Source organism: Bombina bombina, chromosome 2, assembly GCF_027579735.1.
Source record: "Bombina bombina isolate aBomBom1 chromosome 2, aBomBom1.pri, whole genome shotgun sequence".
Lineage (NCBI taxonomy): Eukaryota > Metazoa > Chordata > Amphibia > Anura > Bombinatoridae > Bombina > Bombina bombina.
The window spans coordinates 1,160,471,014-1,160,497,154 of NC_069500.1; the positions used below are offsets into that span (position 1 = coordinate 1,160,471,014).

Consider the following 26,141-nt stretch of genomic DNA (forward strand, 5'->3'; position numbering starts at 1 on the left):
AAATATAGTTGGGAGTTAAACTGTTTAGTGCTTTGTAAGTTACTAAAATGTGAGCTCGATTTACTATAATGTTAGCTTGATTTACTAAAATGTGAGGGTGACTTACTAAATTCTATGCTTGATTTACTAAATTGTGCGCACAGTTTACTAAAATGTGATTGCAATTCACTAAATCGTATGCTTGATTTACTAAATCGTGTGAACAGTTTACTAAAATGTGAGCACAATTTACTAAAATGTGAGTGGGATTTACTTAATCGTATGTTTGATTTACTAACTCGTGTGCACATTTGAGCCCGATTTACAAAAAAGTATGTACAATTTATGGAAAAAGTATTATGTGGCCACTCTGAGGCTCCGTAGCTGCCCACTCCTATAAAACAGTTTCTTTATACTCTTTTTAATGGGTGGTAAAACCAATCATACAATGTACCTCACATCTCACTGAAGCTAAGCAGAGAGTGCTCCCCCAATCTGCTTTAACTGCTCTAGTTTAGGTCTAACAGTTTACAACAGTGTCTGCACAACCTGTCAGACCCAATTTGCAGCAGTTAAAGCAGGTGTGTGATCACACCATTTATTTTCAAAGGGGCTGCAGTCAGTATAGCATCTAATTAATTGCCCAGCCAGCTGTCTAAAGAGTGACAGCCAGAAATATAAGTACAAAAGTACCCACAGGTGTACAAAAAACATAATTTATGCTTACCTGATAAATTCCTTTCTTCTGTAGTGTGATCAGTCCACGGGTCATCATTACTTCTGGGATATTACTCCTCCCCATCAGGAAGTGCAAGAGGATTCACCCAGCAGAGCTGCATATAGCTCCTCCCCTCTACGTCACTCCCAGTCATTCGACCAAGGACCAACGAGAAAGGAAAAGCCAAGGGTGAAGTGGTGACTGGAGTATAAATTAAAAAATATTTACCTGCCTTAAAAACAGGGCGGGCCGTGGACTGATCACACTACAGAAGAAAGGAATTTATCAGGTAAGCATAAATTATGTTTTCTTCTGTTAAGTGTGATCAGTCCACGGGTCATCATTACTTCTGGGATACCAATACCAAAGCAAAAGTACACGGATGACGGGAGGGATAGGCAGGCTCTTTATACAGAAGGAACCACTGCCTGAAGAACCTTTCTCCCAAAAATAGCCTCCGATGAAGCAAAAGTGTCAAATTTGTAAAATTTGGAAAAAGTATGAAGCGAAGACCAAGTTGCAGCCTTGCAAATCTGTTCAACAGAGGCCTCATTCTTGAAGGCCCAAGTGGAAGCCACAGCTCTAGTAGAATGAGCTGTAATTCTTTCAGGAGGCTGCTGTCCAGCAGTCTCATAAGCTAAACGAATTATGCTACGAAGCCAAAAAGAAAGAGAGGTAGCGGAAGCTTTTTGACCTCTCCTCTGCCCAGAGTAAATGACAAACAGAGAAGACGTTTGTCGAAATTCCTTAGTTGCCTGTAAGTAAAATTTTAGAGCACGGACTACATCCAGGTTGTGCAGTAGACGTTCCTTCTTTGAAGAAGGATTTGGGCATAAAGAAGGAACAACAATCTCTTGATTGATATTCCTGTTAGTAACTACCTTAGGTAAGAACCCAGGTTTAGTACGCAGGACTACCTTATCCGAATGAAAAATCAAATAAGGAGAATCACAATGTAAGGCTGATAATTCAGAGACTCTTCGAGCCGAGGAAATAGCCATTAAAAATAGAACTTTCCAAGATAACAACTTTATATCAATGGAATGAAGGGGTTCAAACGGAACGCCCTGTAAAACATTAAGAACAAGGTTTAAACTCCATGGTGGAGCAACAGTTTTAAACACAGGCTTAATCCTGGCCAAAGCCTGACAAAAAGCCTGGACGTCAGGAACTTCTGACAGACGTTTGTGTAACAGAATGGACAGAGCTGAGATCTGTCCCTTTAATGAACTAGCAGATAAACCCTTTTCTAAACCTTCTTGTAGAAAAGACAATATCCTAGGAATCCTAACCTTACTCCAAGAGTAACCTTTGGATTCACACCAATATAGGTATTTACGCCATATCTTATGGTAAATCTTTCTGGTAACAGGTTTCCTAGCCTGTATTAAGGTATCAATAACTGACTCAGAAAACCCACGTCTTGATAAAATCAAGCGTTCAATTTCCAAGCAGTCAGCTTCAGAGAAGTTAGATTTTGATGTTTGAAGGGACCCTGTATCAGAAGGTCCTGTTTCAGAGGTAGAGACCAAGGTGGACAGGATGACAAGTCCACCAGGTCTGCATACCAAGTCCTGCGTGACCACGCAGGTGCTATTAGAATCACTGATGCTCTCTCTTGTTTGATTCTGGCAATCAATCGAGGAAGTAACGGGAAGGGTGGAAACACGTAAGCCATCCTGAAGTCCCAAGGTGCTGTCAGAGCATCTATCAGGACTGCTCCTGGATCCCTGGATCTGGACCCGTAACGAGGAAGCTTGGCGTTCTGTCGAGACGCCATGAGATCTATCTCTGGTTTGCCCCAACGTCGAAGTATTTGGGCAAAGACCTCCGGATGAAGTTCCCACTCCCCCGGATGAAAAGTCTGACGACTTAAGAAATCCGCCTCCCAGTTCTCCACTCCCGGGATGTGGATTGCTGACAGGTGGCAAGAGTGAGACTCTGCCCAGCGAATTATCTTTGATACTTCCATCATAGCTAGGGAGCTTCTTGTCCCTCCCTGATGGTTGATGTAAGCTGCAGTCGTGATGTTGTCCGACTGAAACCTGATGAACCCCCGAGTTGTCAACTGGGGCCAAGCCAGGAGGGCATTGAGAACTGCTCTCAATTCCAGAATGTTTATTGGCAGGAGACTCTCCTCCTGACTCCATTGTCCCTGAGCCTTCAGAGAATTCCAGACGGCACCCCAACCTAGAAGGCTGGCGTCTGTTGTTACAATTGTCCAGTCTGGTCTGCTGAATGGCATCCCCCTGGACAGATGTGGCCGAGAAAGCCACCATAGAAGAGAATTTCTGGTCTCTTGATCCAGATTCAGAGAAGGGGATAAGTCTGAGTAATCCCCATTCCACTGACTTAGCATGCACAGTTGCAGTGGTCTGAGGTGTAAGCGTGCAAAGGGTACTATGTCCATTGCCGCTACCATTAAGCCGATTACCTCCATGCATTGAGCCACTGACGGGTGTTGAATGGAATGAAGGGTGCGGCAAGCACTTTGAAGTCTTGTTAGCCTGTCCTCTGTCAGGTAAATCTTCATTTCTACAGAATCTATAAGAGTCCCCAGGAAGGGAACTCTTGTGAGTGGAACGAGTGAACTTTTCTTTTCGTTCACCTTCCATCCATGTGACCTTAGAAATGCCAGCACTAACTCTGTATGATACTTGGCAGTTTGAAAACTTGAAGCTTGTATCAGAATGTCGTCTAGGTATGGAGCTACCGAGATTCCCCGCGGTCTTAGTACCGCCAGAAGAGCACCCAGAACCTTTGTGAAGATTCTTGGAGCTGTAGCCAATCCGAATGGAAGAGCCACAAACTGGTAATGCCTGTCTAGGAAGGCAAACCTTAGGTACCGATAATGATCTTTGTGAATCGGTATGTGAAGGTAAGCATCTTTTAAATCTACAGTGGTCATGTACTGACCCTCTTGGATCATAGGTAAAATTGTCCGAATAGTCTCCATCTTGAACGATGGAACTCTTAGGAATTTGTTTAGGATCTTTAAGTCCAGGATTGGTCTGAAAGTTCCCTCTTTTTTGGGAACCACAAACAGATTTGAGTAAAACCCCTGTCCCTGTTCCGATCGTGGAACTGGATGGATTACTCCCATTAACAAGAGCTCTTGTACGCAGCGTAGAAACGCCTCTTTCTTTGTCTGGATTGTTGACAATCTTGACAGATGAAATCTCTCTCTTGGAGGAGAGTATTTGAAGTCCAGAAGGTATCCCTGAGATATTATCTCTAGCGCCCAGGGATCCTGAACATCTCTTGCCCAAGCCTGGGCGAAGAGAGAAAGTCTGCCCCCCACTAGATCCGATCCCGGATCGGGGGCCCTCAATTCATGCTGTTTTAGGGGCAGCAGCAGGTTTCCTAGTCTGCTTGCCCTTGTTCCAGGACTGGTTAGGTTTCCAGCCTTGTCTGTAGCGAGCAACAGCTCCTTCCTGTTTTGGTGCAGAGGAAGTTGATGCTGCTCCTGCTTTGAAATTACGAAAGGAACGGAAATTAGACTGTCTAGTCTTGGCTTTGGCTTTGTCCTGAGGCAGGGCATGGCCTTTACCTCCTGTAATGTCAGCGATAATCTCTTTCAACCCGGGCCCGAATAAGGTCTGCCCTTTGAAAGGTATATTAAGCAATTTAGACTTAGAAGTAACATCAGCTGACCAGGATTTTAGCCACAGTGCCCTGCGTGCCTGAATGGCGAATCCTGAATTCTTCGCCGTAAGTTTAGTAAGATGTACTACGGCCTCCGAAATGAATGAATTAGCTAGTTTAAGGACTCTAAGCCTGTCCGTAATGTCGTCCAGAGTAGCTGAACCAATGTTCTCTTCCAGAGACTCAATCCAGAATGCCGCTGCAGCCGTGATCGGCGCAATGCATGCAAGGGGTTGCAATATAAAACCTTGTTGAACAAACATTTTCTTAAGGTAACCCTCTAATTTTTTATCCATTGGATCTGAAAAAGCACAGCTATCCTCCACCGGGATAGTGGTACGCTTAGCTAAGGTAGAAACTGCTCCCTCCACCTTAGGGACCGTTTGCCATAAGTCCCTTGTGGTGGCGTCTATTGGAAACATTTTTCTAAATATCGGAGGGGGTGAGAACGGCACACCGGGTCTATCCCACTCCTTAGTAACAATTTCAGTAAGTCTCTTAGGTATAGGAAAAACCTCAGTACTCGTCGGTACCGCAAAATATTTATCCAACCTACACATTTTCTCTGGTATTGCAACTGTGTTACAATCATTCAGAGCCGCTAACACCTCCCCTAGTAATACACGGAGGTTTTCCAGTTTAAATTTAAAATTTGAAATATCTGAATCCAGTCTGTTTGGATCAGAACCGTCACCCACAGAATGAAGCTCTCCGTCCTCATGTTCTGCCACCTGTGACGCAGTGTCTGACATGGCCCTAATATTATCAGCGCACTCTGTTCTCACCCCAGAGTGATCACGCTTACCTCTTAGCTCTGGTAATTTAGCCAAAACCTCAGTCATAACAGTAGCCATATCCTGTAATGTGATTTGTAATGGCCGCCCAGATGTACTCGGCGCTACAATATCACGCACCTCCCTCTGAGCGGGAGATGTAGGTACTGACACGTGAGGCGAGTTAGTCGGCATAACTCTCCCCTCGTTGTTTGGTGAAATTTGTTCAATTTGTACAGATTGACTTTTATTTAAAGTAGCATCAATACAGTTAGTACATAAATTTCTATTGGGCTCCACTTTGGCATTGCAACAAATGACACAGGTATCATCCTCTGAATCAGACATGTTTAACACACTAGCAAATAAACTTGTAACTTGGAAATACAATTCAATTAGAATAATATTAAAACGTACTGTGCCTTTAAGAAGCACAGAAGATCTATGACAGTTGAAAATTAATAAATTGAAACAGTTATAGCCTCAATCCTTGTAAATAACACAACTTTAGCAAAGGTTTAATCCCATTAGCAAAGATAACAAATTCTGAAAGCAGGAAACAAATTACAGAATAAACGTTTTTTATCTCAGTCAAACTATAATTCTCACAGCTCTGCTGAGAGAAATTACCTCCCTCAAAATAAGTTTTGAAGACCCCTGAGCTCTGTAGAGATGAACCGGATCATGCAGGGAATACAATGAGTTGCTGACTGAAATATTTGATGTGTAGTAAAAGCGCCAAAAACCGGCCCCTCCCCCTCACACACAGCAGTGAGGGAGAACAGAAACTGTCAGAAAACAGATTAAGCAACTGCCAAGTGGAAAAATAGTGCCCAAACATTTATTCACTCAGTACCTCAGTAAATGAAAACGATTTTACATTCCAGCAAAAACGTTAAACATAATCTCTAGTTATTAAACAGCTTTATGTATTTCATACAGTGTAATTCTAGTGAAGTACCATTCCCCAGAATACTGAAGTGTAAAGTATACATACATGACATTATATCGGTATGGCAGGATTTTCTCATCAATTCCATTGTCAGAAAATAAAAACTGCTACATACCTCTATGCAGATTCATCTGCCCGCTGTCCCCTGATCTGAAGTTTACCTATCCTCAGATGGCCGAGAAACAGCAATATGATCTTAACTACTCCGGCTAAAATCATAACAAAAACTCTGCCAGAGAGATAATAACACACTCCGGTGCTATTTTAAAATAACAAACTTTTGATTGAAGATATAAAACTAAGTATAATCACCATAGTCCTCTCACACATCCTATCTAGTCGTTGGGTGCAAGAGAATGACTGGGAGTGACGTAGAGGGGAGGAGCTATATGCAGCTCTGCTGGGTGAATCCTCTTGCACTTCCTGTTGGGGAGGAGTAATATCCCAGAAGTAATGATGACCCGTGGACTGATCACACTTAACAGAAGAAAAGGCTTTTACAATGCTTCTGTTATGCAAATCACTGCAACACAACTTTAGGTTTTGGGTCGCTTTAAAGGGACAGTCTACATGATTTTTTTTATTGTTTAAAAAGATAACCAATGCCTTTACTACTCATTCCCCAGCTTTGCACAACCAACAATGTTATATACTTTCTAACCTATAAATCTCTGCCTCTATCTGTCCTAAAGATAACATTGTGCTCACTCTTGTGGAGATATGCATGAACCAGCGCTAATTGACCAAACTGCATGCCTGTAAAAAGCACTGAGATAAGGGAGCAGTCTGCAGAGGCTTAGATACAAGGTAATCACAGAGGTAAAAAGTGTGTTATTATAACAGTGTTGGTTATGGAAAACTGAAGAATGGCTAATAAACAGCAGAATTGCATTGCTTTAAAATAACGTTTTTTGGTATAAAAATATGTTGTTAAGATGTAAGTAATATTTATTTAATCAGATATTTCCATGACCTGAACATTGTATTTACTTACAAAGCCACTGAAAATGGATATGCTTTGGTGTTTTACAACAATATTTCTAAACCCTCGACTGCAGATGCAGAATTTCACGTTAAACACAAACATTTTGCATATCCTTGAAAGAAGCAAGGAGACGATTTGAAAAACGTAAACACTGTAATTTCAAAATGTTTCTGCTGACTTGAATTACATTAATAAATCAGTTGAACATGAAGGTGTTTTGAATGCATTAAAATCGTGTTTGATGCAATTGTTTTTCAATAGCCAAACTCCACACATCACTTGCCTTATTTGGAAGAGCCAATCTCAACATTTTACTGGAGAAGACGCAGCAAGTAAGTCATTTTGTAAGCAACATTTTCTATTTACTTCTAGCAAATTTGTTTAATTCTTGGAAAAGTTGTTTAAAATTGAATGTTCTATCTGAATGGGCACAGTAAGACCTAAATCACATTATTCCATCTTTTGTATTTGCCTTTCAATTATATATTGAAAGAAGGTTGCAAGACATAAAAGCAGATTTTCTGATTCCAAACACAAATGTAATACCTTTTTTTTCTTGCATGTATACTTGATTTGTCTCAAGGAAGACGGCTGAACTGTCCTTGAAAAATGTTGGCAAAAGGTCTAATATTGTGTTATGCTCAATGCACGTCCTTGAAAATGTTCTACAAGATTTGTTTTTCAGCTTCAAAAGTTAAAGTCAATCCTAGCGTTTTTGAAATGCTAGGATTGACTATTGAAACAAATAAAGGGGACTTTCATTAATAAATATAAGATACTTCATGTAGAAAACTCCTTTATTTGTTTCAATCGATCGCCACTCTTAGGTGCTACAGCAGCCCACGGCAAAAAAAATTTTTTGCTAAGAGGTGACATTTTCACCTCTTAGTCAATAGCCGTGTGGTAAATCCGGCTCCCAAGGGTGCCAAGCCGGATTTACTGCAGGGCTTATTGGCTAAGAGGTGAAAACGTCACCTCAAGCAAAACAGCGATATGCCGTGGGCTTATCGTGTATCTTATACTTCATGAATGAAAGCCTCCCTTTATTTGTTTCAATAGTCAATCCTAGCGTTTCAAAAACGCTAGGATTGACTTTCACTTTAATTATCATAAATGACATATTTCTTATACTAATGCCCCACTTTGTGGGAAGTTGTGTATGATATTCTTCTAAATGGCTAAAAAATAATCTGATGAATTCATTGGAGTGTGGTGAATAATCCAATGATTGTTTAAGGTATCAAACAATGTACTTTGCCTTACAATAAAGTGTCAAAGTCCAGTCTTATATTTAAGGGAAGGACCTACTGGCTAGAATTCAGCAGTTTATGGGTCCTATGTACTAGTGGCCGTGCATACAAGGTTCAAAGCTGGAGAACGTCTGCTTCACATGAAACATTATTATTTTTGATAGTAAAACTTTTTAAATTACTTGGTGTATTGTTTTCTTTATTATGGATGCCTAATTAATGCTGATTAAGTGTGTTGGTTTCTCTTAGCTTTTAGCGCCCTCTCATTTACGTTTTTTGTTGAGTTTTATATTTTTGCCATCTAGGGGAGGTGGTAGGAGAGTGGCTTAGATAAACCTTTGGATTTTAGCGCTGTATTTTTCTTTTCTATCACATGAAACAGGCAGTGGGTAATGTCGCCCCCTTCTCTTGCGCAACCAATCGTGTGAGAAAAGGGTCTGTTAATCACCCAGAGAGAGTGTGTTCACAGTGATTTCAATGCTACACCTCAGAGGTGGCGGAGAGAATAAGAAGCAGTTGTCTGATGACGGCTGCTGCTTACATTGTGGGAAGCAGGCTCGCATGTGTGTTACCTGCAAGGTCTCAAATGCAGCTTACGTTGCTTAGTACAGTGAGCCCAATGTCTGAGTGTGCCTTGGAAGAATATATTTTTCTTTCAGAGAAATAATGAAATGGATATAAAGATGTTACTTAATGACAAATAGTTCTAGCAACCTACTAATAGTAAAGTAATTAATTTGCTACAGCACACAGTACCTGTATATATTAGACTACCTTTACTTTAAAGGGACATAAATGTTTAGTAGTATACTGCCAGCACACCACTGAACAGCCGCTGCTATAATACAGATCAAGAATACTATTGACACCCCAGGTTTATAAGTCTCTGTTAAAGGTTACACTACAGTAAGGAAGGAAGATAGGACACTAGAGTAGAAGGCTTCAGATTGTTATTTCTTTTGGTGTGGGACACTAGAAGGATTCCCTGTTTAATATATAATATAAAATGTGTTTATTAGCATGAAATGTTCTGTGTCTACACCAACAGATGGAGATGCGGTGTGCTAGTTTACTTTTCAGACACGTCAAAGCATGCACTGTTCCTATACCTGCACTATCTGTCAGACAAGAAGTCAGAGTCTAAAATGGACACTAAACCCAATTTTCTTTTTTTCTTTAATGATTCAGATAGAGCATGCAATTTTAAGCAACTTTCTAATTTACTCCTATTATCAATTTTTTATTTGTTCTCTTGCTATCTTTATTTGAAAAGCAGGAATGTAAAGCTTAAGAGCTGGCTCATTTTTTTGTTTAGAACCTGGGTTATGCTTGCTTATAGGTTTGCTAAATGTAGCCACCAATAAGCAAGCGCTATCTAGGGTGCTGAACCTAAAATGGGCCAGCTCCTAAGCTTTAAATTCCTGCTTTTTAAATAAAGATAGCAAGAGAACGAAAAAAAAATTGATTGTAGGATTAAATTAGAAAGTTGCTTAAAATTGCATGCTCTATCTGAATAATGAAAGGAAAAAATTGGATTTAGTATCCCTTTAATTTAATAGCCAACAGGAAGACTGTAGAAAAATAATTATATTTGGTGAAAGGGACAATTTGAACAACTTTTCAATTTAGTTCTATTATGAAATTGTTTTGTTTTCATAGTATCCTTTGTTTAAGAGCATGAGTAGTTAGACTCAGAAGCAGCAATGCCCTGCTGGGAGCTAGTTGGCGATTGGTGGCTGCATATATATGCTTCATGTCTTTGGCTTACCATATGTGTTTAGCTAGCTCCCAGCAGTGCATTGGTGTTCCTGTGCCTACTCTTCAACAAAGGATACTAAAAGAACAAAACATTTGATCATAGAAGTAAGTTGAAAAGCTGTTTAAAATTGCATGCTCTATCTGAATCATGAATGTTTGATTTTGATTTTATTGTCTCTTTAAGATCATTGGGTCTGAGGAGTATGCAATAAATATTGCAGGTTGGGATAGACACATGTGTATATGATCATTATATTCAGAGTGCCTATCACTAAGACACTATAATTAGGTAATTTGTGTTTGAAATCAATAGTGTGAATACAGGATGGTAAAAACTCTTAAAATTCAAAACATAAATGTAATCCCTATTCTTTCTTTTTATCGCACAATACCAAGCAGACAGTTCTGAAAAGTGGGCAAAACGCTCTAAGTATGTTCTTTGTGAAATGCTCACTAAGCAAAATGTACTACAACAAATACAGTACAAGTTACATGTTTTAGTTTTACAGTAGTTCATAAGACATTAACGTAACTGAATATTTCATATGAACAACACCACTTGTATTATAAGTTATTTCAGCTTCTGCATCCCAAGTTATTCAGATCCAAATTGGTCTATTTGAATAATAGTTTTCTAGCCAATGGCTCCCTATGTTTTGCTTAAACTGCTCTAACACATGTACCCGATATGTATTCATACAATTGTATTATTGTTACCTCATGTCTCTTGCATCCGTTTCTCATGTTCTGAACCTATACCAGTTGTTTATCTGTTTCACAGACTAGGTATCCTGTCTCCCATATGAGTATTGTTATTGCCACTTTCTGACAGTACTTTAGATGGCGGTGACAATTGTGAGGTGGGGGAGGGAAGAGAGCTGTTTGAGGGGGGTAAGGTAGGGATCAGGGGGTGGGATGAGTCAGGTGGGAGGCTGATCTCTACACTAAAGCTAAAATTAACACTACAAGCTACCTAATTAACCCCTTAACTGCTGTGCATAATACAAGTGTGGTGCATAGAGGCATTTATCGGCCTTCTAATTACCAAAATGTGATGCCAAAGCCAGATATATCTGCTATTTCTGAACAAAGGGGATCCCAGAGAGGCATTTACAACCATTTGTGCCATAATTGCAAAAGCTGTTTGTAAACAAATTCAATGAAAAACCTAAAATTTGTGAAAAAGTTAACGTCTTTTTTATTTGATCGCATTTTTTCGGTGAAATGGTGGCATCAAATATACCAAAATGGGCCTAGATCAATACTTTGGGTTGTTTTCTAAAAACAATATACTGTATACATGAAAAGGGTTATTCAGGGATTCCTGACAGATATCAGTGTTACAATGTAACTATCGCTAATTTTGAAAACAAAAAATGGTTTGGAAATAGCAAAGTGCTATTTATTGCCCTATAACTTGCAAAAAAAAAGCAAAGAACATGTAAACATTGGGTATTTCTAAACTATTTAGCATGGGTGTTTTTTGAGTGGTTGTAGATGTGTAACAGATTTAGGGGGTCAAAGTTAGAAAAAGTGTGTTTTTTTTCCATTTTTTCATCATATTTTATAAAAAATGTTATTGTAAATTAAAAGATATGATGACAATAATGGTATCTTTAGAAAGTCCATTTAATGGTGAGAAAAACGCTATATAATATGTGTGGGTACAGTAAATGAGTAAGAGGAAAATTACAGATAAACAAACACTGCAGAAATTGGCACTGGTAATTAAAATTGAAAATCAGTCTGGTCACTAAGGGGTTAAAGGGACATGAAACCCAAAATTAAACTTTCATGATTCAGCATGCAGTTTTAAACAACTTTTCAATTTACTTCTATTAGCAAATTTGCTTTAATGACTTGGTATAATTTGTTTGAAGGAGCAGCAATGCACTTCCGGCAGATAGCTGAACATCTTTAGTGAGCCAAAGACAAGAGGCATGCATGTGTGCAGCAACCAATCAGCAGCTAGCTCCCAGTAATGCATTGTTGCTCCTGAGCCCAGCTAGGTATGCTTTTAAACAAAGGATACCAAGATAATTAAGCAAATTAGATATTAGAAGTAAATTGGAAAGCCATTAAAAAATTGCATGCTCTGTCTGAATCATAAACATTTATTTTTTAATTTACTGTCCTTTTAACATCTTTGTCTTCTTTTGTTGGAGTCTCCAAAAGTCAATATTCCTCATCCAATTCAGTTTGTTTTTCTTCACAGCATGTGCCGCTGGCCCGCTTCTATGGAGGAAACCTTTTACTTTTACCAAGAAACCTAATACCATGTTCCCTTGCATCTTAAATGTTTTCTAATGTTAGCAATGTTCCTCTTTTCCTTAAGAATTATATACTCTTTAAATAGTATCATAGTATTAAAGGGATTAAACATTAAACACTTTGAGATGATAATATAAAATTATAAATCATACAGGTATATAAAAAAATTCTGCAATATACTTTCATTATTTATTTTGTTCCCTTTTCCTGTAATTCCATTCTGAAATTGTGAGATTTTCAGTTCCTGTTAGTAATGGTAGTGCAGGACACTGTTATATTCCAAACAACCATTGGCTGCTCTAGTGACCTATTTATAACTGTCTCTAATTGGCTACAGCAGAGAATGTAACCTAAGTTACAATATGGCTGCGCCCATTGCTTTATAGACACTAAAACTTTACACTTATTTTATCAATATTTAAACAGCTTATGAAACTTTAAAAAATACATCTACATGTTATTCTCAGACTAATCTTTTCTTTGATTGCATTATTCTATCTATCAATAATTTATTTAGTGTTAATGTCCCTTTAAAGAGTCTTGACCTTCTGAAGATTTCTTCTGTTATTTTGTTCTCAGAAATTAATTGTTTATTAAAATGATAGTAAATATACAATGTTTTTGAAACACTGAAGATAAACCTATGTAGCCATCAGCTTTTTAACATAAAACTTTTAAGGGCAGTTTCAGTAGAAAAAATAATTAAAAAATAAAAATAAAACAGATATGCACTGTAACAGTGTACGTTATAAAATTATAGGCAATGTTTCAAAAATACATTATTTACTATAATTTTAAGAAGCTTATCACATGAAAATGGCATTGGAAATATTTTTAAGGAAATGGATGCACAAAAAAGAAATACATCAATCTTTATTATTAATAAATACATTGGTTATCAGTAACATGTGCTATAATTTGTGAGATTGATGTAATATTTTTCATTCATATTAATATATATATATATATATATATATAATATAAATATATATTATAACACTGTAAGCATCTTAGACATTGTCATAATCAACAAAGCTTATATTATTTAAAAATCTTTATAATTTTTGCTTCATTAAAAAACAAAACAGTAATATAGTTACTTTTTATCCATATATAAAAATATATGTTATATTAAAACATTATATAGATGTATAAAATAGAGTTTAAAATGACAAATCTTATGCTTTTGAAGCGTGAATGCTTAAAAAATGTTTAGGTTTTGCACAAGATAGAATTACTTAAAGGGACAGTATACACTCATTTTCATATAACTGCATGTAATAGACACTACTATAAAGAATAAGATGCACAGATACTGATATAAAAATCCAGTATAAAACTGTTTAAAAACTTACTTAGAAGCTTTCAGTTTAGCTCTGTTGAAAAGGCAGTTGGAAAGCCCACTGCAAGTGGGAAATAAGACACTCAGGGGGGAGTGTTTTGCTTATTTTTAAATAACATTGCTCTGATTTTCAGACTCCTAACCAAGCCCCAAAGTTTTATTTGAATACCGTCAGCTACCTTCTCCAGCTTGCTGCTGTTTGTGTAAAGGGTCTTTTCATATGCAATTTTTAAAAAAACAAACTTTATGGGTTTTATAAATAGATAATCTACAAACCATTTATGCAAAGAAAAAAATGAGTGTATAATGGCCCTTTAATTCACAATGGTATTTTTTTTTTTTTTTTAAATGTTATTAAAAATTATTTTATAAATGTAACCATTCTAACCTCACTGTAACAATTTAACTTGTAGTATGTGTTCCACTATGGGATTTTTTTTATTTTGTATACTTATGCTTCGCTAGAACAAAGTTGCGCAAGCACACTGCTCTATAAATAATATTGATTTACTTGAAAAGGAAATAAACTTAAAGAGACATTCTACACAAAATTGTTATTGTTTAAAAAGATAGATAACGCCTTTACTACCCATTCCCCAGCTTTGCACAACTAACATTGTTATATTAATATACTTTATAACATTTAAATCTCTAAATTTCTGCCTGTTTCAAAGCCACAAGAAACAGCCTCTTATCACACTTTTTTATCTGATTTTCACAACAGGAGACTGCTAGTTCATGTGGGCCATATAGATAACATTATGCTCACGCCTAGGGAGTTATTTAAGAGTCAGCACAACACAGGACAAATTGGCTAAAATGCAAGTCAATAGATAATAAATAAAAAGTCATGTGATCAGGGGGCTGTCAGAAGATGCTTAGATACAAGGTAATCACAGAGATAAAAAGTATATTAATATAACTGTGTTGGCTGTGCAAAACTGGGGAATGGGTAATAAAGGGATTATCAATCTTTTAAAACAATAACAATTCTGGTGTAGACTGTCCCTTTAAACTACCTATATTTTGGTAATGATGTGATAATAAATAACAGTGTTTTACAACCAGGGCTAGATTTACATCTCATGCACTATAAAAAACACAGATTTCATCAGAACTACAGATTCCTCTTTCTTTACTTCCCCTATAAAGTATAACATTATAAGATGTGGTTTTGCTGAAAATCTGCCTTGCAGTTTCATATCATGACCCTGTCTTCTGGTAATCCACTTTTTCCTCGTTGATGTAACAGCAGTAATTGCATGCTCTGAGTCTAACAACCATAAAACCCTCTACGAAGAAATTAAAAATCAACCTATGCACCATCTAAATTAATGTACTCAAAGTGAAGCAGAGTGAATGTTGGAAAAGGAAAAATGATTTGCAACGTACCTATGCAGATATATGTGTGGCCGATGCTATTCCTAGACAACTGCATCATTTGTCTAATGACAAAATGTGCACTGATCTCTGTGTGACATATTTTGTTGCATTGTATTGTATCTTTATATATTTTCATGTTCATTTCCCTATTTCGTTGCATCTGCTAGGAATGAACTTAAAGGTGCAGTAAACACTGTGACATTTTAATATAAAATTATTAATTATGCATGTTAAAACAACTTTACAATATGCTTTTGTTATTTATTTTGCCCCCTTATCATGTACTGTAAGTCTGAAAGTTGTGGTTTTTCCAGTCCTGAAAACTGAAACAGCCTAACTTTGCTACAAATCTGTCCCTAACTGCAACTTGATATCCTATATTTTCTGCTGATGACAAACAAAGGAGATTATGTTAACATAATGACAGGGGCAAGTCATGTCTTCTCCAAAAGCAAGTCTGGATTGGCTCAATTAAGGAAAGTAGTGGATGGAATTTTACCATTTAAAAATGGTTGCAGTTAACAAGGTGTTAATCTATTTAAAGTGATGGTAAACTTCAGACTATAAGAATGTTGCAATAAACATATATTAGTTAGCAAGTAAGACCAAATCATTATTTTTTTAAAGTGTATATATATATATATATATATTTTATAAGAAAAGATTTATAATCCTAATTGGTATTGTCTGTTCCTCCACTCCCTCTTTCTTTTGGCTGGGCTGTAAAGTATAGAGCAGCTCCACCCATTCTCTACATAGGCTTTCTATGGGCTTTAAAGGGGCTGGACTTCAAGATTGTCAAATGACACACATGTTGATTGGATGTTCACTGGGTTTGTCTTAAAAAAAAAAAAGAGTTCATCCATGTGGGCCAGCATAACATTGTAATAGAAGCATTATTATATTAACTAATTTAACCCTTTCACAGATGGATTATAAAAAAACAGTACACATATACTTTTTTAATGGCAAAGATTACATTTATGGCATTTGATTATTTAAAGTTTACCATCACTTTAATAAGGTTTAGACTCTACGTAGACTATTTTAAGACTGCAGAAAACAATGTTGTATTTACAAGGTATGTAGTGTTCCTTTAATGCAAGCTACCCCAAGCATTTAGGATGCACCCTGCATCTGTGTAAAGTGTTCCGAACTGTCAAACAAGAGAAGAAACAAAATGAAAGACTAAAAATTAAGTATTATATAGCTAAAACTATTTTTTGTAAATAATGGTTGAATCGTGCGTTTTGTTCATTTTGACAAGCTATTTTATGTTACAAAAACATAAGGTGTATTCTATAAATATGATTTAATTCTGATTGGATAAGGAAAAAAGACAGATTCCCCATTAAACAGGAATGCAGTTCATTTCTTTTCTTTTTTAGGGATGGGCATTTTTACGGTAGCTGGGCTCACATAAGATTCTACAATAAATATATTGAAGTTGATAGATAGAATTGTGTACATAGTGCAAAGTTTAAAAGATAACACACCAGGTGCATTTATAATTTGTCAAATAGGATTAGTTTTTTAGTAGGATCTATTGAAAAGTATGTGGCATTTGTTTTTAAATATAAATATAATCCTTTTGAAAACACATTTTTGCATTGCATACGTGTTCAAAATAATTCTGAACAATTAGAAACATGTTTTTTTTAAAAAAGATTTCATTATTTGCATAAATAATCTTACTTTTTGAACTTACTATAGACAGAACTTGGCAGCATAGAAATATCAGGGGCAGCTTACAAGGTAAAAACACAACATGTTTTGTGAGTCATTTTTCTGATGATTAACTGTGTTTTTTTGCTATGTGTCAGTTGTTCTGATTCCTCCTTCAGCAAAACAGCTAGTTAGTTATGCAGTTAGTTGGCTCTGTTAGTGACTCAGTTATATCTAGATAAAGACAGAGCATCTTGGTATACAAGGATAGAGTACACTGGTATAGCAAGCCACGTCTCACAGAGTTTAAAGATTTTAATAATACAGTTCTCTGAACTTGAATCCTGGATTTGATTTATAATAGGGCATATTCAAGAGCTAGGATAGCACAATTTAAAGGATCATCAGAAATTTAAAGGGACAGTCAACACCAAAATTGTTATGGCTTAAAAAGATAGACAACACCTTTACTACAAATTCCCCAGCTTTGCACAAATAACATTGTAATATTAAAATACTTTATAACACTTAAACTTCTAAATGTCTGCCTGTTTCTAAGCCACAACAGACAGCCTCTTAATCACATGCTTTTTTATTAGCTTTTCACAACAAGAGAAAAATAATCCACGTGGGTCATATAGATAACATTGTGCTCTCTCGTGGGTTGTGGATGACACTGCACTAATTGGATAATAAATAAATAGTCATGTGATCAGAGGGCTGTCAAAAGAGGCTTAGATACAAGGTAATCACAGAGATTAAAAGTAAATTAATATAACTGTGTTGGTTATGCAAAACTAGGGAATGGTTAATAAAGGGATTATCTATATTTTTAAACAATACAAATGTTGAATGTCAATTTAAGTAAAAATAAACCCAGTAGTTTTATGAATTAAAGGGAGGTGAAAGTCCAAATTAAGCCTCCATGATTCAGCTAGAGCACAAAATGTAGGAGACTTTTCAAATTACATCTATTATGAAAATTTACAATGTTCTCTTGGCATCCTTTGATGAAAATCATATCTAGGTGGTTCAGGAGCAGCAATACACCACTGGGAGCTTTCTGGTGATTAGTGGCTACATATATATGTCTCTTGTCATTCGCTCACCAGATGTGTTCATTTAGGTACCAGTAGTGCATTGTCGCTCTGCAAGGGCTAACCACATAATTCTAAGCAAACAATTGTGCACCAATAACACGTTAGAGAATTCTCTTTTTCCACTTGTATGTCCCTTTTAGCTTTAGAGAAATAAAACAGAATAGACCAGAAGTAAGATAGTGAATAAGAAGTAATAGAATAACAGCTGTAACAGAATAACAATAAAATATTCCTCCACAATCTAATTTACCTTAGTGTGAATAAAGGAACGGTTAAAATGTCTGACCTGCAAAATCTATTTGTTAACATGTTTAGTTTAGTCCATATATAGCAGACTAGCAGTTACATTTCATTAAATATTAACCCTGCAGAAGTTTACTAGATATGTTTTTTTCTTTTCTTTAGTTGCTATTAATATTTATATTTACAAACACTTACTAAGTTAACTTCAATTGTCTTTTCCCAGTCTTTTTCATTATTCACTCCAGCATTATTGACCAAAATATCCAATCTCCCAAAATGTTCAACGGTTTTTCGAAAAGCATCTAGGAAAGAAAACAGTTATGGAATTAAAACTTTCATTTCAAAACATAAAAATTTAAAGAGACAGTCCAGACAAAATTAAACTTTTATGATTCAGATAGGGCATGCAATTTTAAACATTTTTCCAGTTTACTTTTGTCATCAAATCTGCTTTGTTCTCTTGGTATTCTTTGTTGAAAGCTAAACCTAAGTAGGCTCATATGCTAATTTCTAAGCCCTGCCTCTTCTCTCAGTGCATTTTGACAGTTTTTCACAGCTAGACAGTGCTAGTTCACATGTGCACTATAGATAACATTGTTCTCACTCCTGTGGAGTTATTATTGAGTCAGCATTGATTGGCTAAAATGCAAGTCTGTCAAAAGAACTGAAATAAGGAGGCAGTCTGCAGAGGCTTAGATACAAGATAATCACAGAGTAAAACGTTGGTTATGCAAAACTGGGGAACAGGAAATAAAGGGATTATCTATCTTTTTAAACAATAAAAAAAAGCAATAAAAAGTCTGGAGTAGACTGTCCCTATAAGTCTTGGAAGTAGGATAATTAGTTTTAATTTAAGTGTGACAATAATAGCAATGTCTACTGTAAATTCTGTCTATTAGGGATGTGCATTTAGTTGATTCAGCCGCAAACAAATTGGGAATATGGTGGCCGCCAGATTTCTTCTTCTGAAAGTGTAGCACACTGAAATATGTGCAAATCAAGATATTAGTGTTTTGTACTATAGCAAGAAGAAATCAGTCTTAGAAAAAGAGCCGAATGCCGCTGGTGGTCACCATATTCCCCATTCGTTTGTGGCCGAATCAACAGAATGCACATTCCGACCTATCTAAAAAAAAAAAATCCCCTAAAACTGTGATTGGCTTTATATTTGTTGTTTAGTGTTAAAAGACAAAATATAATTCCCATAAAGGGCTAGATTACGATTGGAGTGCTATTTATCGCTCCAGCTCGTGCGTTAACAACTTCTCACAGTATATAGAGCATCAGTTCAGAATACTCTCACCTCTGTACAATTTGTAAGCTGCTTGAAAAGGAATTATCTACTGGCTACAAAAATCTAATAAACTACTCCTGTTAAACTAACTATTGTTGTGTATTGTATTCATACTTTAGTTATTTCAGTTGGTTCTGCTTAGTCCTCCTTGTTACACATTGGATTTACAGATGTTTTATTAAAGAAAAGTGACTTTGGTACAGTACTGCGCCTTGTCACTTCCCCACCCTTTGTACCTTTCAGCTGCTCTTCATCGGTGACATCACACTGTATAAACAGGGTCCTGTGGCTTCCAAACTGCTCATCTAGTGACGCTTTGCACTGTTCCCCAGCTATTCTGTTCAGGTCCACCAGAGCCAACTGTATATTTTAAATAAAAAAAAGAAAATGATAATGAATAAAGATTATAGATATTGATGTTGCAATATTAGTTCTGCTATGTTTATATAGGATATAAAAATCTGAAGCATTAAACTAATCAGAAAATGAATTATGTAAACTACATTGGGGATATTCACAAAATATTCATCTTTACATCAAAGTAGTTTTCAAGCATTCAAACACGTATTTGTCTAACTATGACAAGGGGGTTAAACACATAGACAAAGTTATGATTGGGAGCACAGGGAACTGCTGGTGCCAAGCATGAAACAGACAATCACATGAGTTATATTGGTATAGTCCCCCTTGCATGCTGCAAGTGCAACCGCTCCTTAGCTAAACACAGAGGGTGATTGGCGGGGATGTGTAATTGCTGCTGCTAATTGTAATTTTCATAAGCAGACAACGCACATTTGTGAAATAGCATTGTCAACTGTTTGCCCAACACTTTTTACCCTCTATATGCACAGATTCAAAGACACGAATGGTCTGTGAGTGGTGGTGTACGGAGTTCATAAAGATAGACAGAAACATAGATATAGATAGATACATGTAGATAGATAGATAGATAGATAGATAGATAGATAGATAGATAGATACATGTAGATAGATAGATAGATAGATAGATAGATAGATAGATAGATAGATAGATAGATAGATAAATGATAGATAGATAGAGAGTCAACATTTACAGGTGTCATATGTGGTCAGCTGAATGTGTCGGACCTAACTTACAGCATCCCCTGAAACCTTAACATTTATGACAATGCTTAGAAATGTATAATGCAGCATTTGCAGCTTATGAAAGCTTGCAGCAGGAGTCTGCAACCACAAATGTAAGATGCAGTTCATGCTTTTTATGATCTCTGTCTCGTAAATCCACCCAAACTATCTTGGGGTGACTATCAATCCTTGTTTATGGGTAAATAGTTGCACAAGAACTGGAAGCAGGGTTACACAAGAAGGCTTTTGTGCATCTTAAAGGGACATTCCAAGTAAAATTTAAATGCACATAGAAAAAAATTACATCTGGTGCAGGGTGCATACTTAAATATACTTTTGAAACAGCTATAGCTTTTATTAGAAGCATTTTGCTAATGCATGTATATTACAAAAATGCTTCTATTCAAAACTCAAATTCATCCATGTGGATTCCAATTTTGCCTGGAATGTCCCTTTAAATTTCACCATCCGATGCAGCTTGATACATTTTCCATTTAGCTTACTTTATCTTCAATAAAACTACACCCATATATGTCTGAAAACAGATGAACATTTCATACAAAAAGCACCTGGCCCTACAAGAGTGTTCTGTGTGGCCCTCAGCATTACTGAGCAGAAAATATCAGTAATATGTTATAGAAAAAAGTAATTCCACAGTTCACCTAAGATATTTAAGCATGTGTATTTGCAGCAGACTATTAGTACTTGAGTAGTATAGGTTGAAGTAATTAATAGTAGATCATGTCCTATATAATCTGTCACTGGAAATATAATCATAATCTAATAGTATTTTGGGGTATTATCATAAGCATGAGTATAATGTAATGTGCCCAAAAAGTTTGTCTGCCCCTGATGTAAATAAACAATATATCCGGCTCATATAAAATGGGTCTAGTGAGTGCAGCACATTGCTCCGTTCCCCTAAACCAATCTCCTGTGGGGGAGCTTCCGGCATATCAGATTCAGGAGGCAAACAGACAGAGGAGCGTATGTGATGACCTTGTCAAATGCTGCAAACCCCTATTGCCTTTTTTTCCAGGGAATAAAAAAAGAGAAAAGAGATTGTGAGGGAGGAAGAAAATAAAAAGGACAAGTAAACAGGAGACAATAAACATGAAATAGATTGTTTATCTCAAGCACACACAGCTGAGAAACAGCTGGGAATAGAAAAAGAGAACAAAATCTATTATAAAACATAGTGTTATGTGATTTCTGTTTCCTGTGGTGCGTAGACTACTTCTGCTTTGTGTGACTCAAAATAGGGACTGTTATTTATGATGTTTAAACAGAAACATAATAAACTGAAATATAAAAGTAATATTCACTGTATAATACATTTGTTCATTAAAGCGACAGTCTAGGCCAAAATAAACTTTCATGATTCAGATAGGGCATGTAATTTTAAACAATTTTCCAATTTACTTTTATCACCAATTTTGCTTTGTTCTCTTGGTATTCTTAGTTAAAAGCTTAACCTAGGAGGTTCATATGCTAATTTCTTAGACCTTGAAGGCCACATCTTTTCAGAATGCATTTTAACAGTTTTTCACCACTAGATGGTGTTAGTTCATGTATTTCATATAGATAACACTGTGCTTGTGCACGTGAAGTTATCTGGCAGCAGGCACTGATTGGCTAAACTGCAAGTCTGTCAAAAGAACTGAAATAAAGGGGCAGTTTGCAGAGGCTTAGATACAAGATAATCACAGAGGTTAAAAGTGTATTATTATAATTGTGTTGGTTATGCAAAACTGGGGAGTGGGTAATAAAGGGATTATCTATCTTTTAAAACAATAACAATTCTGGTGTAGACTGTCCCTTTAATGGGGCATGAACTCAATTTTTTTTCTTTCGTGATTAAGATAGAACATGCAATTTTAAACAACTTTCCAATTTACTTATATTATTAAATTTTCTTCTTATCCTTTGTTGAAAAGCAGGAAGTTAAGCTCGGGAGTGTGCACATGCCTGCAGCACTATTTGGCAGCAGTTTTTCAACAATGTTAAAAATTAGCAAGAGCACTAGATGGCAGAATTATTTTCTGCATAGTGTTCCATACACGTGCATGCTAACTATCTAGATATATCTTCAACAAAGAATAACATGAGAACAAAGCAAATTTGATAACAGAAGTAAATTGGAAACTTTTTTATAATTGTTTTTTCTTTCAGAATCATGAAAGAAAAATGTTGGGTTTCATGTCCCTTTAAGGCACCCTATATAATAATACCACTGTTTGTGCAGTTTCTTCATACATACCCACATCACCATTACAAGGGAGAGTGCACAGGCAGCAAATTCAAATATTACAGAAAATAATTCACAACTAATTTTATTTTAAGTCTGTGTTAAGCTGGACTTGTTTGTGATAAGCTGTTACATTGTATGAATCTCATCTAATTACAGAGTTTTATGTAATCATTTATTTGCACAAAGAAAACTTGTATTGCAATTAACAAAAAAAAAGTCCACTTAGAAAGATTTATATTTTCTTCAACACGGTTTGTAAAAACAGGAGAACATGAAGCACAAATATAATTTTAAGGTATATTCATATATGAGTTAAATACTTTATACACATTTCAATAAATATATAATATCATTTAGAGGTTCAAGAAAAAATATCAGCATAGAAGTATAAATGAATTCATGTATTTAGCTGTGTTATTCAAAATTTTATATTAGAGATAAATACATAAAACCCTTCATATATAACAACACTCTTTGGTCAGGAATACAATCTCTGGTTCTTGCAAGCAAAACTACCAAGAATTGTCTCCCTATTAGGGTGCATTTGTGTTTTTCTTCTTAAAAAGCTATAAAACCACAGGCAGAATGAGAAATATAAAACCATAAATTCATCCTCTGATTAACTTTACTTGGCAGCTAAACTTGTAGAACATAAGAGCACAAGAAGTGTTTTATATAAAGTTACATCGCTTTACCAGCCAGACCCTAACCCCACAGGAACTACCTCTAGGTCGCTGCCTAGTTTGCCTAATGACATAAGTAGTCAGTCTGTGGGTCCCAGTGCTGATTTAATTCTATAGTGAAAGTGCGTGAGATCGCTATTAACAGTGAAGATGTAGAACGGATGAAAAAAATAAATTGTTAAAACACAGTCTATGTTAATATCTGCTTCAAAAGTATTTAACTTTTTGTCTACCAAACAGGACTGGAAGGCAATTGTGCACAGCATTCTCTGTCAGGCAGGCATCAGCCGGCAACTTCTCTTTAATAAATGTACAGCTTAGTACTGTAGCCTTAGGCAGTCGTCTGGGATAAGCTTTCAAAAGATCTCAAATTTCCATTAATACTTAGATCCCTCAATATTAGCCTTAGATTAATTATACAACACACACTGTTGTACATAGTCATTATAGCACTGTGCAAGGATTTGAAGCTCCCAGTTATATATCCAGCAATATTATTAAAGGATATTGAAGACTCACCGCAGCTCCCTTGTGCAGAAGTTCTTCCACCATAGCTCTTCCTATCCCCTGTGCTGCCCCGGTTACCAGAGCCACTTTCCCGTTTGCATACATTGTAGTTCTATGCTGTGTCTCCAGATGCTTCCAGCTGAATGTTATCTAATATCTCAGTGCAGCTTCTACAGTCAGGTTCCCTGCAGCAGGTTGTAGAGCTCCAGTGTCACCTCCTTGCCTGGCTGTGAATGTGACCAGCTTCCTTTACTGATCAATTTATTCTCCCTCCTCTCTGGAGACTGAAGTGTTATCTGTCTGTTTTCTTCTCCTTCAATCTCTCTCCAGGAGTGGGCGGGAGATTCTGCTGGGAGCTAAAAGCTGCTTTTAGGCAACCTGATGCTAGTGTGACAACCTTACCTGCCCTTTAACTTATTCATATAGAGAAGTGTAGGGAGACTTGGGTGAGGTATTTACACTGTTCTGAACTGAACTCACTCACTAACATTCGTATCTTCCTTAGACTTTTTTAATTTTCAGCTTCTCAGCTTGTTTTCTTATCTCTTATCAACATATACTCCCACTTTCTGTTCCTGAATTCTCAATTACTTCCCCTCCTTTCCTTCCTGTTTATTTCCTTTTTTTATAAACCTTGTCAGCATTTGTTATAGCACATACGTCAGTCACTGCTTCTATGTTATGTTTGACTCCCTTCACTAGTTTATGTTCCTTTGCAAGCTACTAAGTATTTCACCACTTTTTATGGTGTTTTTACTGTCCTTTTATAATGAGGAGAGTAATGACAAAGAAGAAATCCTAACAATGTGTATGTGACAGTATTTCTCTAAATAATAACCAAAATATAGATTAGAGGGACAAATTAACCTAATAATAATTTGTTTTAGCATTTTATATATAGTTATATATATTGTTATGCTTAGAAACAGCCACACATTTTATTGTGTTTACTCAGTCTGCTAAAAGCTAAAACATTTTTAACTTAACACACTGTCTTTACTCCAGAATATATTTTTATTTGCCTGAGTAAAGAGACATTCATTAATGGTATGTCTCATTAAGGGATATTAAACAGTATAATTTTGTAATATAAAATTTATAATTATGTGTATTTTTTTTTTTTTTTAAAAAACTTGCAATTCACTTTCTTTATTTATGTTCCTGTAGTTTAACTCTGAAAATTGTTGGTTGTCTAAATTTTGATGAGTTTCTATTAAGTAATGTTGACTACCATGTTTTAACTTAAGTTTCCCTTTATCTTTCCTGCTAAGGACAATTAGGGACAGATGTAAAAAAAAAGGTCATAAAAGACCCCCTCACACACACATACACTACACACACCTATAACATTCTCTTTTCAATAATATATTCTATAATAAGAATTTTTAGAAACATACAAATTTTACACCACACCAATACCCCCAATTCGCTTAATTACATTATGGTAGACTAATGATGATTATTAACACAATTTATAAACTGTACTAAAAGTAAGTTTCCAGTAAGGTGTAACACACACATATATATACACACACACACAAACACATATACAAACACACACACACACACACATATACAAACACACACACACACACACACACACATATATATATATATATATATATATATATATACACACCTATACACATATATACACACATACACACACACACACACACATATACAAACACACCTATACACACACACACATATATATATATATATATATATATATACAGTACTGTATATATATATATATATATATATATATATATATATACACCTATACACATATATACACACATACACACACACACACACATATACAAACACACCTATACACACACACACATATACAAACAAACACACATATAAACACACATATACAAACACACACACACATATACAAACACACACATACATATACACACACACCACACACATATATATATACACATACACATATACAAAAACACACACATATATACACACAAATACACACACACATATACACACACATACACACACATATACACACACATATGCACACACATATATACACACACACATATACAAACACACACACACACATATATACACACACATATACACACACAGATATACACACACACAATACAATTTTTGATAAACACACAAACACACACAAAGATATCCTGCAACCCCAACCCAACACAAACATTTTCTTTTATTAATCAGATAGTGTACAAATAAGAATAA

At 35.9% G+C, this 26,141-nt stretch overlaps 1 protein-coding gene across 2 annotated transcripts in view; it reads right to left on the bottom strand.

Moving 5' to 3' along the window:
* Window positions 1-24,407, bottom strand: part of HPGD (15-hydroxyprostaglandin dehydrogenase) — a 222,648-nt gene extending 198,241 nt beyond the window's left edge. Inside the window, exons 1-3 of one of the 2 annotated variants that reach the window (XM_053703841.1) lie at window positions 23,916-24,407; window positions 19,595-19,718; window positions 18,260-18,366 (exon numbers count right to left, since the gene is read on the bottom strand). In XM_053703841.1, coding sequence (XP_053559816.1) covers window positions 18,260-18,366; window positions 19,595-19,718; window positions 23,916-24,008 — 324 coding nt within the window. In that variant the 5' untranslated portion in view covers window positions 24,009-24,407. The remainder of the gene's footprint in view (window positions 1-18,259; window positions 18,367-19,594; window positions 19,719-23,915) is intronic. The other variant, XM_053703840.1, reaches the window with a different exon arrangement.
* Between the last annotated feature and the right edge of the window lie 1,734 nt (window positions 24,408-26,141).